The sequence below is a fragment of the Ranitomeya imitator genome, chromosome 1 (assembly GCF_032444005.1).
Source record: "Ranitomeya imitator isolate aRanImi1 chromosome 1, aRanImi1.pri, whole genome shotgun sequence".
In the NCBI taxonomy this organism is placed as follows: Eukaryota; Metazoa; Chordata; class Amphibia; order Anura; family Dendrobatidae; genus Ranitomeya; species Ranitomeya imitator.
Window position 1 is genome coordinate 303,063,718 of NC_091282.1, and position 15,483 is coordinate 303,079,200.

Consider the following 15,483-nt stretch of genomic DNA (forward strand, 5'->3'; position numbering starts at 1 on the left):
CAGATTAACCATAAGTAGTCAAATGGAAGTCCAGTATGCATTCTGCAGCCCCAAAAAGACTCCTACATAAATGAGTTGATTTATAAGAAAAGCCAAAGATATGAAAGGATGGTGACGAGTTAATGCTATTATTGTGAAGAGCGAAAGATTAATTTCATTCAAGATGATCAAGTGCATGTTAAGATGTGGTGGTTTTACCTTGAAAGAGCTTTCCGACAATGGATATTTATGATATATCTACAATATTATTGATAAAAGTCTCATTGATGGGGTCCTCACCAATGGGATTCTGATTGATCAATAGAATGGAGACGGAGGATTTCAAAGCCCCTCAATTCCCCCTTACTTCACAATTAGGAGGAGTTTGAAGGGAGTGAAATTCAAGAACTGCCCCATTCACACTCCTTCTCTCTGCAATCGTGCAATGATGTGGACGGGCAGTACTAGGGACCCCCGTGGTGGTTCCAGTAGTTGCCCCCACAATAATCAGACATCAATCACTTCAGTAGCCATCCTGTCAGAAGGTGATAGATGGCAATTATGGCAAAACCCCTTTAAAGCTGTACAGCAGATGGTCACAGAGCATAGTTTTCTGCATTATCAAGGAATTACGAAGTCACTAAAATGATTTTTTTCTTATGTTGCACACTTTTTATTTTAAGCATGAAGGGATTAATGCTCTTCTCACCTCGGAAATTTCAGCAAACTGAGCGTTAGCTTGACAACATTTCTCCGCCGTTTCCATAGCAACCTCATAGTTGTCAACAAAGGCGCGATACACACCCAGCTGGCTGGCCTGTACACGGAAAGAACGAGGAAGAATTAGAAAGGTGGAAAATTTAAAAAAACGGTGTAGAGTGAAAATAGCAAAAGATAGATAATAAAATAATTGGGAAAAATGGCAAAGTACCGTATATTAGTCCTGATGTACTTCATATAATACCATAAAACTTCTAAATTCTTGCAAAGTAAGGACAGATTTATCTAGTGTAACAGGGAATCACTTATACATCAATGAGAGTGCAGACATACAGTGGCTTGTGAAAGTTTTCACCCCCTTGGCTTTTACCTATTTTGTTACATTACAACCCGTGCTAAAATATTTTGTAATCTGATTTGTGTGCGATGCATCAGAACTAAATAGTATAAGTTGGGGAAGTACGGGGGGGGGGGGAAACCGATCAAAAAGTCCCATATGGAGTAAAATAGAAACAAATCTTTATTAAGCAAATGGTAGTAGAACTTGGAAAAACAACATACCGTACACAAAACATATACAAAATAAGTGCATGGGACACTCAGAACAAGGAGCTATGTTATACCACAGTAATAGAATATTTGTAACAGGACAAATGTAGCAAAGTTAAAATATATGAGGTGACTGCAGTAAGAACCAAATGGTATCATGTCAGATAATCCAAATAGGCAGAAGCAAAAACAATGGTCACCACAGAGAAGGTAAATGTGAAATAGATGGCCCTAGAGTGGTGGCCCAAACATTGTCACCAAAGGTGATACCATGGTCACAATGAATGATAGGTAATATACCTGAGAACTGACACCAAAAGAAGCAGGGTCTCACAATGCCTGTGTGTCCACCCCAACGAGCGTTTCAGATACCAAAATTGCTGTTTAGAGGAAACCATCTACCTTGAAGGAGCTGGAGCAGTTTAGCCTTGAGGAATGAGCACAAAAATCACAGTGGCAAGATGTAGTACATTTATAGAGACTTATCCAAAGTGGCTTGCAGCTGTAATTGCAGCAAAAGGAGGCTCTACAAAGCAGGGCTGTGGAGTCGGAGTCGTGGAGTCGGAGTTTGAGCCCATTTTGGTGGAGTCGGAGTTGGAGTCGGTATAAAATGGACCAACTCCTAAAATACAGTGGGGCAAAAAAGTATTTAGTCAGTCAGCAATAGTGCAAGTTCCACCACTTAAAAAGATGAGAGGCGTCTGTAATTTACATCATAGGTAGACCTCAACTATGGGAGACAAACTGAGAAAAAAAATCCAGAAAATCACATTGTCTGTTTTTTTAACATTTTATTTGCATATTATGGTGGAAAATAAGTATTTGGTCAGAAACAAAATTTCATCTCAATACTTTGTAATATATCCTTTGTTGGCAATGACAGAGGTCAAACGTTTTCTGTAAGTCTTCACAAGGTTGCCACACACTGTTGTTGGTATGTTGGCCCATTCCTCCATGCAGATCTCCTCTAGAGCAGTGATGTTTTTGGCTTTTCGCTTGGCAACACGGACTTTCAACTCCCTCCAAAGGTTTTCTATAGGGTTGAGATCTGGAGACTGGCTAGGCCACTCCAGGACCTTGAAATGCTTCTTACGAAGCCACTCCTTCGTTGCCCTGGCGGTGTGCTTTGGATCATTGTCATGTTGAAAGACCCAGCCACGTTTCATCTTCAATGCCCTTGCTGATGGAAGGAGGTTTGCACTCAAAATCTCACGATACATGGCCCCATTCATTCTTTCATGTACCCGGATCAGTCGTCCTGGCCTCTTTGCAGAGAAACAGCCCCAAAGCATGATGTTTCCACCACCATGCTTTACAGTAGGTATGGTGTTTGATGGATGCAACTCAGTATTCTTTTTCCTCCAAACACGACAAGTTGTGTTTCTACCAAACAGTTCCAGTTTGGTTTCATCAGACCATAGGACATTCTCCCAAAACTCCTCTGGATCATCCAAATGCTCTCTAGCAAACTTCAGACGGGCCCGGACATGTACTGGCTTAAGCAGTGGGACACGTCTGGCACTGCAGGATCTGAGTCCATGGTGGCGTAGTGTGTTACTTATGGTAGGCCTTGTTACATTGGTCCCAGCTCTCTGCAGTTCATTCACTAGGTCCCCCCGCGTGGTTCTGGGATTTTTGCTCACCGTTCTTGTGATCATTCTGACCCCACGGGGTGGGATTTTGCGTGGAGCCCCAGATCGAGGGAGATTATCAGTGGTCTTGTATGTCTTCCATTTTCTAATTATTGCTCCCACTGTTGATTTCTTCACTCCAAGCTGGTTGGCTATTGCAGATTCAGTCTTCCCAGCCTGGTGCAGGGCTACAATTTTGTTTCTGGTGTCCTTTGACAGCTCTTTGGTCTTCACCATAGTGGAGTTTGGAGTCAGACTGTTTGAGGGTGTGCACAGGTGTCTTTTTATACTGATAACAAGTTTAAACAGGTGCAATTACTATGGGTAATGAGTGGAGGAAAGAGGAGACTCTTAAAGAAGAAGTTACAGGTCTGTGAGAGCCAGAAATCTTGATTGTTTGTTTCTGACCAAATACTTATTTTCCACCATAATATGCAAATAAAATGATTAAAAAAAACAGACAATGTGATTTTCTGTTTTTTTTTTCTCAGTTTGTCTCCCATAGTTGAGGTCTACCTATGATGTAAATTACAGACGCCTCTCATCTTTTTAAGTGGTGGAACTTGCACTGTTGCTGACTGACTAAATACTTGTTTGCCCCACTGTATATAATAAATTGGGTACAGTAGTTCAATGCAGTTTGTGGGGAATATTTTTATCATAAGATTTTGGGGAAGTTATGAAATGTCCTAAAAACGTCTGTCCTATTCCTGATCTAAGGTCTAGATTTTTAGCTGAGAGGAATCTGTGCTGGAGTTTATGTTCATGGTAAGTAGTGAAGCTCCTCCTCTACAGATAATGGGGAAGATAAACACACAGGGAAGCATTTATCTCAGAACCCCTGGAGTGAACAGGAAAGCAGGATTAAAGGCCCCTTCACACTAAGCGACGCTGCAGCGATACCGACAACGATCCGGATTGCTGCAGCGTCGCTGTTTGGTCGCTGGAGAGCTGTCACACAGACAGCTCTCCAGCGACCAACGATCCCGAGGTCTCCGGGTAACCAGGGTAAACATCGGGTTACTAAGCGCAGGGCCGTGCTTAGTAACCCGATGTTTACCCTGGTTACCATCCTAAAAGCAAAAAAAAAAAACAAACGCTTCATACTTACCTACCGCTGTCTGTCCCCGGCACTCAGCTTCTCTGCACTCCTCCTGCACTGACTGTGAGCACAGCGGCCGGAAAGCAGAGCGGTGACGTCACCGCTCTGCTTTCCGGCTGACCGACGCTCACAGCTAGTGCAGGAGGAGTGCAGAGAAGCACAGCGCCGGGGACAGACAGCGGTAGGTAAGTATGTAGTGTTTGTTTTTTTTACTTTTACGCTGGTAACCAGGGTAAACATCGGGTTACTAAGCGCGGCCCTGCGCTTAGTTACCCGATGTTTACCCTGGTTACCAGTGAAGACATCGCTGGATCGGTGTCACACACGCCGATCCAGCGATGTCCACGGGAGATCCAGCGACGAAATAAAGTTCTGGACTTTGTTCAGCGACCAACGATCTCCCAGCAGGGGCCTGATCGTTGGTCGCTGTCACACTAAGGCTACGTTCAGACTAGCGTTGTGCGCCGCTGCGTCGGCGACGCAACGCACAACGCACGCAAAAACGCGGCAAAACGCAAAAACACTGCGTTTTGCGACGCGTGCGTCGTTTTTTGCCGAAAATCGGACGCAAGAAAAATGCAACTTGTTGCGTTTTCTTGGTCCGACGCTTGCGGCAAAAAAGACGCATTTGTCGCAAAACGCAACAAGCAAAAACGCATGCGTCCCCCATGTTAAACATAGGGGCGCATGACGCGTGCGTCGCCGCTGCGTCGCCCGACGCTAACCCGACGCACACTAGCACAACGCTAGTCTGAACGTAGCCATAACGATTTCCTTAACGATATCGTTGCTACGTCACAAAAAGCAACGATATCGTTAACTATATCGTTATGTGTGAAGGTACCTTAAGGCAAGTACTTCTTAAAGCATATCTAAACTTTCAATAAATCGTGCATAAATAAATAGTCCAATATATGTTGTCTCTGTATTCTTGATGTTTTAGTTTGTTTTTCCTCTTAGCTCATGTTTGGAGAAATTTGCTGCCCTGATGATTTATATACACTATACATAGAATAAAAGGGGAAAAACTGTTTTCTAACATCTCAAATTCAGAAATAGAGTAACAGGATTCATGAGAACATATATATTTGTGTGCTGGTGTGTGTATTCTGCAATATGATTCAGCACAAACATGCTCCCTCCCTCGTCCCATCTTCATAGACTGTGAAGGAATATGATGTGAAACATTTAGTTAGCTGTACCCTGAGACAAGCCTGACATTGAAAGTTCAGCATAAAGCTATCTAACATATTTTACAAACTTTATACTGATCATCTGTCCTATTGATTTAAGCAAAGATTGTTTTATTTGTATCCTAAATTATACTGTGCATGATTCCCTATTCTTGCAAGAATTGCAATATACCTTATTTTTTTACAGGACAAAATTATTTTGAGAGCGAATTTACATAATTACAAAATGTCTAAGAAGCATCTTATGAAGTCAGCTGTATTTGAGCATTTCACAGTGACTCAAGATAAAAAATATTTTGTGTGTCAATGTATAAGTGACCCAGATGAAAACAAATGCTGTGATGCCAAAATCAGGCAGTGATAAAAATGCTCCTTCAAGGGCTTCCAATCTAAGAAGACATTTACAACCCAGAAGTTTGCAAAGCTGTGACTGAAAAAGATAACAGCAGCACCAAGAAACCAGAGACCAGCACTTCCCTCCAGGCAAAGGAGGAGGAAAGAGCGTCTTAAACATCAGTTACAAGATATTTTGTAAGTGACAAAGTTACTGTAACAATGACAGCAGGTGTGTTTAAAAGACAGCTCATCGAGCTTGTTGTGAAGGACAGTGTACCATTATAATTATTTGCACGACCAGCTTTTACAGCTCTTACTGGAGAAATGGCTCGCAAACTTGGTGTTTCTCTTGAAAGAGAAAGTATTAGAAAATTAGTGATTGAAGAAGCCCTTAACCAAAAGGAATATCTTAAAAAGACTCTCAAGAGACGCTTTGTATTTCTTAAAGGGACACTGTCACCTGAATTTGGAGGGAACAATCTTCAGCCATGGAGGCGGGGTTTTTGATTCACCCTTTCCTTACCCGCTGGCTGCATGCTGGCTGCAATACTGGATTGAAGTTCATTCTCTGTCCTCCATAGTGCACGCCTGCGCAAGGCAAGATTACCTTGTGCAGGCGTGTACTACGGAGGACAGAGAATCAACTTCAATCCAATATTGCAGCCAGCGGGTAAGGAAAGGGTGAATCAAAAACCCCAAAACCCCGCCTCCATGGCTGAAGATTGTTCCCTCCAAATTCAGGTGACAGTGTCCCTTTAAAATGGATGCCTGCACAGAAGCTCATCACAGCAACCAGTTTCTCCACACCTTAGCGGAAAAAATTCTTCAAGATTATGAACTAAAAAAAAAAAAAACACAGGTTCTTGCTATTGTAACTGATAATGCTGCAAACATGATAAGCACAACTAAACTGATGAATGAGAATAATGAGCAGGGCCGCGCTTAGTAACCCGATGTTTACCCTGGTTACCATCGTAAAAGTAAAAAAAACAAACACTACATACTTACCTTCGCTGTCTGTCCCCGGCGCTCTGCTTTTCTGCACTGACTGTGAGCACAGCGGCCAGAAAGCAGAGCGGTGACGTCACCGCTGTGCTTTCCGGCTGGCTGGCGCTCACAGCCAGTGCAGAGAAGCAGAGCGCCAGGGACAGACAGCGAAGGTAAGTATGTAGTGTTTGTTTTTTTTAACTTTTGCACTGGTAACCAGGGTAAACATCGGGTTACTAAGCGCGACCCTGCGCTTAGTAACCCGATGTTTACCCTGGTTACCAGTGAAGACATCGCTGAATCGGCGTCACACACGCCGATTCAGCGATGTCTGCAGGGAGTCCAGCGACGAAATAAGGTGCTGGACTTTCTGCAGCGACCAACGACATTACAGCAGGATCCTGATCGCTGCTGCGTGTCAAACTGAACGATATCGCTAGCCAGGACGCTGCAACGTCACGGATCGCTAGCGATATCGTTCAGTGTGAAGGTACCTTTACTTCTTGTGTGTCACTGTTCTCCACTGCCCTTACCTAATCTTATACTTGGTTAACCTCATGTTGCCCCAACCCCCCCTACTTACAATGTATGAAGCTGAAAGTGAAAATGTGTTGCAAATTCTTAATAGTAAAGCTCATCCTCTAGACTAGATGTTTGGTGTGCGTCTTCCAAGCATCTCACAGCTGCTACTCAGAAGAGGAAGACTGTAAGAAGTATTATCCTTTCAACAAACTTTGCATCAGTTAACTGTGAGTACATGAGGAATAACAGTATTACTGACTATATCAGTTGTACGACCTGGCAATAATTTTGTACAATTGTTTTTAGGAAAAACAATTGTCATTTGGATTGTGAATGCAGAATTAAAAACCTGAGAATGTCAAAGAAGCGTCACATTAAATCAGCTGTATTTGAACATTTCACCATCACTCAAGATAGAAAACATTATGTCTGTCAGTGTATGACAAATGATCCAGACGAAAACAAATGCTGCGAAGCCAAGATCAGTGCATATTCAGGCAAAGATAAAAATGCTCCTACCAGAGCTTCTAATCTAAAGAGACATTTACAGCGCTTTCATCCAGAAATACTGAGACAGTGGATGAGAAAGACTGCATCCAAACCAATGAACCAGTGCCCAGCTCTTCCAGCCAAACAAAGGAGCAGAGAACTTTGCAGCCATCAGTTGCAAGATATTTTGTCAGTGACAAAGTTACTGTGACAATGACAGTAGATACATTTAAAAAACAGATCATAGAGCTTGTTGTAAAGGATAGTGTGCCTATTTCATTATTTTCACGACCAGCTTTTATGTGTCTGAATGGGGAAATGGCCCGCAAGCTTGGTGTTTCTCTGGAGAGAGAGAGTATTAGAAAATTATTAATCGAAGAAGCTTTTAAACAAAAGGAAGAACTTAAAAAAACTCTCAAGGGACGCTTTCTGTTTCTTAAAATGGATGCCTGCACACGTCACAGAATGAACTATTTTGCCATCAATGTCCGATTTGTTTGTGACAAAAATGAAATAGTTACCAAGACATTGGCAGTAAAAGACACCAAAGCTCATCACACCAGTGAGTTTCTCCAGGTCTTGGTGGAAAAGGTTCTGCAAGACTATGAACTTAATAAAGAGCAAGTTCTTTCTCATAACTGACAATGCTTCAAATATGATAAGTACTATTAAGCTAATGAATGAGAGTAATGATGGTGACCAGCAGCTAGAAGAACATTCTGGGTCCACAGACACAGAAATGTTTGAAATAGAGGAACACAGTATTGTAACTGAGGAGCAAACTGAAGTTGCTTCAGATGAACAGCAACATGATAGTTTAGATGATCTTGTTGAAACTGTGTCAATACGTTCTTTCATTCATCACATGCGCTGTGTTGTGCATACGCTACAGCTGGCTATAAGAGACAGTCTGCAAGAAGGACATGCTGCTGCACTGATTGGCAAGGTGAGAAAATTGGCTACTTGTTGCCAGAACCCCTAAAGTTGACTCAATTTTGAAGAGACGTGCTGGAAAAGGGGCAATTATTGATCAAGCCACACGATGGGGCAGTACTTAATGATTCAGCGCTTTGTTGAACTGAAAACCTTTCTTGTAGACATGGCTAACCCTCAACTGACTCTAAATGAAAGTCAGTGGAATCAGGTGACTGAGCTGGAAAAATTGCTAGCGCACCCATTTACAGTGACTAAAAATTACAAGCAGAGGACTTAACTACAGGCATTTTCTTAAAGGAGTGGAAGAACCTGATGTTTCGCCTGTCCCAAAGAAGAGGGTTAATTGCAAGTGGCATTGCTACATCAATGAAACGGAGAGAGGAGCTACTATTACAAAATAACATTCTTTTGGCAGCTGTTTATGTAGACCCCATGCATCCGATTCTTCTAGATGATCAACAGCTAACTAAAGGAAAAGAAGCTCTGTTTGAAATAGCAGTAAGGATGAAAGGGTTGCAGAACAGTCAGGAGGAACAAGAAGAATTTGGTCGTCCTGCCACATCTTCACCCTCATCAACTGATGAAGAATTTGATTTAAAAAAATATTTGGATCACAAGGACCGTGCAAAGCGTTCCTGCATAGAAGAGTCATCCCCATCAAAGAACACAGCCAGTACATTTCAGCAGAATTTTTCATGTGAACTAAAAGAAATTGAGAAATTTGACCGTTCATCAAAAATAACAGTGCAACAAGCGATTCCTCTGTATCCTGACATTGTCAGAGATGTTGCCCGAGTGGTTACTGCTTTGCCACCAACCCAATTTAGTGTAGAGAGGTTGTTCTCTGCTCTCAAAATAATTAGATCAGATTTGAGGTCATCTATGAAGGAGGATCTGATGGGGGTGATACTATTTCTCAGAACAAATTCATAGACTGCAAAAATGCTATTCAGTACGTTTTTGTTGAAAACTTTTTTTTTTTTTTTTTTTACACTTACTACATAGTGTATAATAAATTGTAAATATAAAAAAGTTTTTTGTTCTAAAGTTGTATTCCAATAAATATATTTTATGTTCAATCTAAATGGCTTGATTTTTGTATCATAATGATTAAAAGCTTGATGTTACCATTTTACCACAGTAAATTTGTCACTAAAACTTAAACATGAGCCATGTATGAGGGAGTCGGAGTCGGTGTCATGGAAATTGAGGAGTCGGAGATTTAGCCTACCAACTCCACAGCCCTGCTACAAATACTGACTTCAGGGGTGTGAATAGTTTATATACACTGAAATTTTCAGTTATTTGCTCTTATTTGTTGTTTGCTTCACAAAAAAAAGAAAAGCCAAATGTTCTTTACATTAACTGATGCAAACCCTCAAAACAGTGAAATTCCAGGTTGTAAGATAGCAAAACATGAAAAATGCCTAGGGAGTGAATACTTTTGCAAGCCACTGTATACAGTCCTATGATAGAGGATGGGAGATTCCAACAACGATATACTCAGCAATATCACCCACCCTTTCTTTGTGACAATGGGGATCACAGGGCACATGTCCGGGACCAAAGATTTATTTTTTTTTTTTTACGTCAGATTATTTTCAAACCAGTATTACAAAAAACATTTGTTGAAAAATAAATCATTCTCGGGAAAACTATCAGAACTTGTAAACCCTAAATTATGTTCTGAGATCCTTCACTGACCAGTTTTTGGAAAAGATCCCCAACTCGTTGCTGATGACTCCATTTTTGGACTCGAGGGAACAAGGCATCATAAAATTCCTTGTGGATCTCATACAACTCTGGAACCTTGAAGAAAATAATTTCGATCTGCTGGATGGTCAAAACAGGCTGTGAAGTAGTTGCTGCTGCTTTAAGAGGTTTCATTGGCTACCAGACAAAATGGTAAAAACAAACAAAAAAGGTTGGATACTCATATGAGTTGTTGATTAAATGAAAAGCACAGTAATATCTATATACTTACCAACAGCAAGGCTTCAAGATGACTTAGGTATGTTTCTTCACTAGCCAAAATTGCAGACAGGACCCACTTCCTCATCTCCAGGCCCTTCTCCAGATCCAACTCATTCTATAAACCAGAAGAAAAAACATCACAGCTAAACATGGCTAATGTGAGGCTGTCATATCAGGCTGGGCGTTGGACTGTGTATGTGGAGCCATGAAAGTCTTCTGGAGATCAGGAGTACTTAATACCTCTAAAGGCATCTCCCCCAACATCCCTCTGTCAGAGACTAAGGAGATGTCTCAGCAACAGTGAAATGTCTCATGGTGTTTGGCTAACAGCCACTTGATCCAGTCATTTAACTAAATATATCTTGAGGTTTTTAGAATAGAGATAGTTCAGGATGGATTCAGACATCCGTGAAACCTGGTCCAAGTATAGACCGTGATGCACGGACTGACCAAGGGTCTCTTGACTTGAACTCAGCAGCCTAGTATGTTCCTATGAGGCTGTCAAGCTCAGTCAGGAGACCCGCAGACATTCCGTGCAGCACAGTCCATACACCGATGGTGTTTTTGGACATCCAAATTTGCTGTTAGCCTGTGTGGTTCCCTAAGATGCAACCAATGTACTATCTGTGGTTACTTCTCCATACAAGAATTAGACTATGTGAGCAGATCTCCTTGTGTGAACAACCCTAACTCTAAATGATGACTAGCTGTGATCAGCTGGTAGTCATTGGCCGGGCACTAGAAAACCCCAATGACAAGCTGTTTTTCTCCAGTAAAGCTGAGGGTGACCACACGTGGTATATAGCCATGGATCACTAAGTGTTTGTCGCGCGGCCAGTGACAGTCCAAGGTGCGGGTGAAAAGCAGTCACTTCATAAAAGTCACAGCAACTTTTTGCTAAGTTATTGGAACTTAATTGTTAATGGTCATGTGGTTTTGTAGAACGCTACTTAAGACCCAAGTCCTGATGGGTCAATAGAAGTGGTCCTATCAATACTACTCACCGATTTACTGGAATCCAAAGACGCAGAGGAAAGGGTGTCTCTGCTACTGTGGCTCTTCGCACTGAGCTGAGGAGAGGAGCTGGGGGAATCATCAATATATGGCATAAGTTCATGCTGTGTCCTCTGCTCTTCTGTCCCACCAGGGGGTGTCCTGCAAAGTGACCCATCTAAAAGGAGAGAAACCACAAAATTAGCCAGTATGAAAAAGAGCATGTCACTAGGGCATCAGCATGGAGTTAAATCATAGAAAAATACATTATTCTTCTGAAAACAGTTGTAGCTTCCACTTTGCAGTATTGTAAGTCTACGTTCCCACGATGATCTTTTGGTGAGTTTTTGATGCTGCAGCATTTCTGCACCTATTATGTAAATTAGGTTACTTGCAGTTTTTTTCAATGCATTTTTTTAGTGTGTTTTTTTAAGGCTGCATTTGTACAAGCCTAGAAACCTGCAACAATTTTAGATTTAACTACAGTTTCCGGAGGCCTGTGGAGTCAGTGGAGCATGTTGATAAAGTGCAGCACAGATTCATCTCAACTAAACGCCGAGATCCTTAGATCAGGAACAGAACAAACATTTATAGAACATTTCATAACTTTCCCAAATTCTTATGAAAACATTTACAGCATTCCTCATTGTACTACTGGACCCAATTTATTATATATTTTAGGACTTGGTCCATTTTATACTGACTCCAAATCCACCAAAATTGACACCGACTCCAACTTCACAGCCCTGAACTTTCCAGCAGATTTCAAAGATTTTGTCCATGAATTAAATTTGCTCCCCAAAGCCACAGCAAAAAGGACGGCACACTTCTGAACTTCTGCAGCAAGTCTAAAATTGACTGAATCTTTTACTTGGTAATTAAGTGGATTTTTTTTTAATTAAAATCACAATGATTTATACTTTACAGTTCTGAAACTGAAATTCTGCAACAAATATGAAACACAGAAACCCAATGAAGTGAGAACTTAAAGGGGTACTCCCATCTCGTACATTTATGGCATACCCACATTAGACACACAGGTAAGCAGATGGCTCTGACTTAGGCCTCTTTCACACTTCCGTTTTTACAATCTGCACAGGATCCGTCAAAATGTTGAAAAGACGGATCCTATGCAGATTGTAAAAAACGGATGCACTGGGCCCATTTTTCTGACGGACCCATCGAGGCTATGTGCACCTGTTGTGTATGCGTCAAAAAACGCATACACAACACAACCCAGGTTAAAAATAATTTATTTATTTTTTTTTTTTTAAATCGCAATATTCTCACCTTCTGGCGTCCCGCGCAGCATTATTGATGCTCGCGATGCTCCCAGCAGCTGGTGTTCCCAGTAATGCCTTGCGTACAATGACCTCTAATGACGTCACGGTCTCGCGAGAAAGTGACATCATCGGGTCATTTCGGAAGGCATTACTGGGATCGCCAGCTACCGGGAGCATCGCGAGCATCGGTAACGCTGCACGAGATGCCGGAAGGTGAGAATATTGCAATTTTTTTTTAACATTAGATCTTGTTACTATTGATGCAGCATAGGCAGCATCAATAGTAAAAAGAGAGAGAGCGAGCGAGAATTTCCCTGACTGGAAATTCTTCCACGCATGCTCAGTTTCAAAAGATGGAACCCGTCACTGGATTCCTGATTTTCACAGACAGCGACAGATCCTGCGTCCATAGGCTTCCATTATAGCCAATGACGGATGGTGCAGAATCCGTCGCTGAGCGATTTTCCGACGTGCAGAAAAAACAGCCCTTTGTGCGTTGTCCCCGCCTGATGGACAGCAATTTTCTGACAGACCCAGTGCACGACGGATGAAACGGATGGCCACAATCCATCGCTAATACAAGTCTATGAGAAAAAATAGGATCCAGCAGAAAAATTTGCTGGATCCTGTTTTTTCAAAAATTGATGGATTTCGATGGGAGCTCAAAGACGTAAGTGTGAAAGAAGCTAGCTGCTACTATTACCATAGAATATTATTGTTGGAAAGAACCTAAAGGCTCATTTTGTCCAACCCCCTTCTAAATGCAGCAGAGGATTTACTAAACCTCTGTTTGAAGACTTCCTTTAAAGGGAACTCACCACTTCTCGTGGCATGTTCCACTCATTGATCACCCTCACTGTCAAAAAGTGTTTTCTAATATCTAAGGGTGGTTTCACATTTGCGTTTTTTTATTTGCGTTTTTGCGGTAAAAACCGCAAAAAAACGCATGCGTTTTTTCCCCTATATTTAACATTAAAAACGCATGCGTTTTTTTGTATGCGTTTTGACGCGTTTTTGCAACGCATGCGTTTTTTTCTGCATGCGTTGTGTTGCAGAAATGCAACATGTAGTATTTTTAGCGGCGTTTTTTTGCCGCAAAAAAAACGCATGCTTTTTTTGCGGCAAAAAAATGCATTGCTGTCTATGTAAACGCATGCGTTTTTAACCACATGCGTTTGCATGCGTTAAAAACGCATGCGTTTAAAAAAAAAAAAAAAAAACACACTGATAAACCACCCCACACCATAAAATTGATAAAGGGATCCCACCCCTAACCCTACCCCTAACCCCTTTAAGGGTAGGGTTAGGGTTAGGATCCCTTTAGGGTTAGGGGTAGGGTTAGGATCCCTTTAGGGTTAGGGTTAGGATCCCTACCCCTAACCCTAGCTCTTTCTGTTTATAGTGGGTTTTAACTTTATTTTGATGATTGGCAGCTGTCACACATTTATCTGCATGCGTTTAAAAAACGCAAACGCATGAAAAAACGCATGTAAACGCGTCAAAACGCCGCGTTTTTTCACCACATGCAAAAACGCATGCGTCAAAAAAACGCAGCGTTTGAACGCGTTTACATGCATTTTTTCACCATGCGTTTTTTTTTAAAAAACGCATGCGTTTTGAAACGCAAGTGTGAAACCAGCCTAATCTGTATCTTCTCCCTTTCAGTTTCATTCCATTCCTTCCTATGTTTCCTTGTGTACATGAGAAAAAGGATGATCCCTCTACACTATGACATCCCTTCAAATATTTGTAGACAGATATTAGGTCTCCTATTAGCCTTCTTTTTTGCAAGCTAAACATTCCCTCGTAGGACATACTTTGCAGTCCGCTAACCATCCTGGTAGCTTTTCTCTGAACTTGCTCCACTTTTTTAAAATGTGGTGCCAAAAACTGGACACAGTATTCCAGATGAGGCCTGACTAAAGGTACCGTCACACTAAGCGACACTGCAGCGATACCGACAACGATGTCGATCGCTGCAGCGTCGCTGTTTGGTCGCTGGAGAGCTGTCACACAGACAGCTCTCCAGAGACCAACGATGCCGAGGTCCCCGGGTAACCAGGGTAAACAAACCCACTACATACTTACATTCCCGGTGTCTGGTCATGTCCCTCGCCTTCAGCTTCCCGCACTGACTGAGTGCCGGCCGTAAAGCACAGCGGTGACGTCACCGCTGTGCTTTGCTTTACGGCTGGCCGGCACTCACCAGTCAGTGCGGGAAGCTGACGGCGGGGGACATGACCAGACACCGGGAATGTAAGTATGTAGTGGTTTTTTTTTACATTTACAACGGTAACCAGGGTAAACATTGGGTTACTAAGCGCGGCCCTGCGCTTAGTAACCTGATGTTTACCCTGGTTACCAGTGAACACATCGCTGGATCGGCGTCACACACGAAGATTCAGCGATGTCAGCGGGAGATCCAGCGACAAAATAAAGTGCTGGACTTTCCCCAGCGACCAACGATCTCCCAGCAGGGGCCTGATCGTTGGTCGCTGTCACACATAACGATTTCGTTAACGATATCGTTGCTACGTCACAAAAAGCAACGATATCGTTAACGATATCGTTCAGTATGACGGTACCTTAAGGAGGAGGGAGATAATTATTTCACGTGATCTAGACAGTATGCTTCTCTTAATAGATTGTAGAACTGTTTGCCTTTTTTTCTGCTGCATCACACTGTTGACTCATGTGCAGTCTGTGATCTATTAGTATACCCAAGTCTTATTCACACATGCTGTTACTTAGTTCTATTCCTCCCATTCTGTAGATATTTCGTTTCTCTT

The 15,483-nt window shown here is 42.1% G+C and overlaps 1 protein-coding gene across 1 annotated transcript in view; it reads right to left on the bottom strand.

Moving 5' to 3' along the window:
• Positions 1-15,483, bottom strand: part of BCR (BCR activator of RhoGEF and GTPase) — a 101,996-nt gene that overhangs the window by 64,763 nt on the left and 21,750 nt on the right. The window contains exons 2-5 of the mRNA XM_069757562.1: positions 11,423-11,589; positions 10,429-10,533; positions 10,149-10,334; positions 689-796 (exon numbers count right to left, since the gene is read on the bottom strand). Of these exons, the coding sequence (XP_069613663.1) occupies positions 689-796; positions 10,149-10,334; positions 10,429-10,533; positions 11,423-11,589 (566 nt within the window). The remainder of the gene's footprint in view (positions 1-688; positions 797-10,148; positions 10,335-10,428; positions 10,534-11,422; positions 11,590-15,483) is intronic.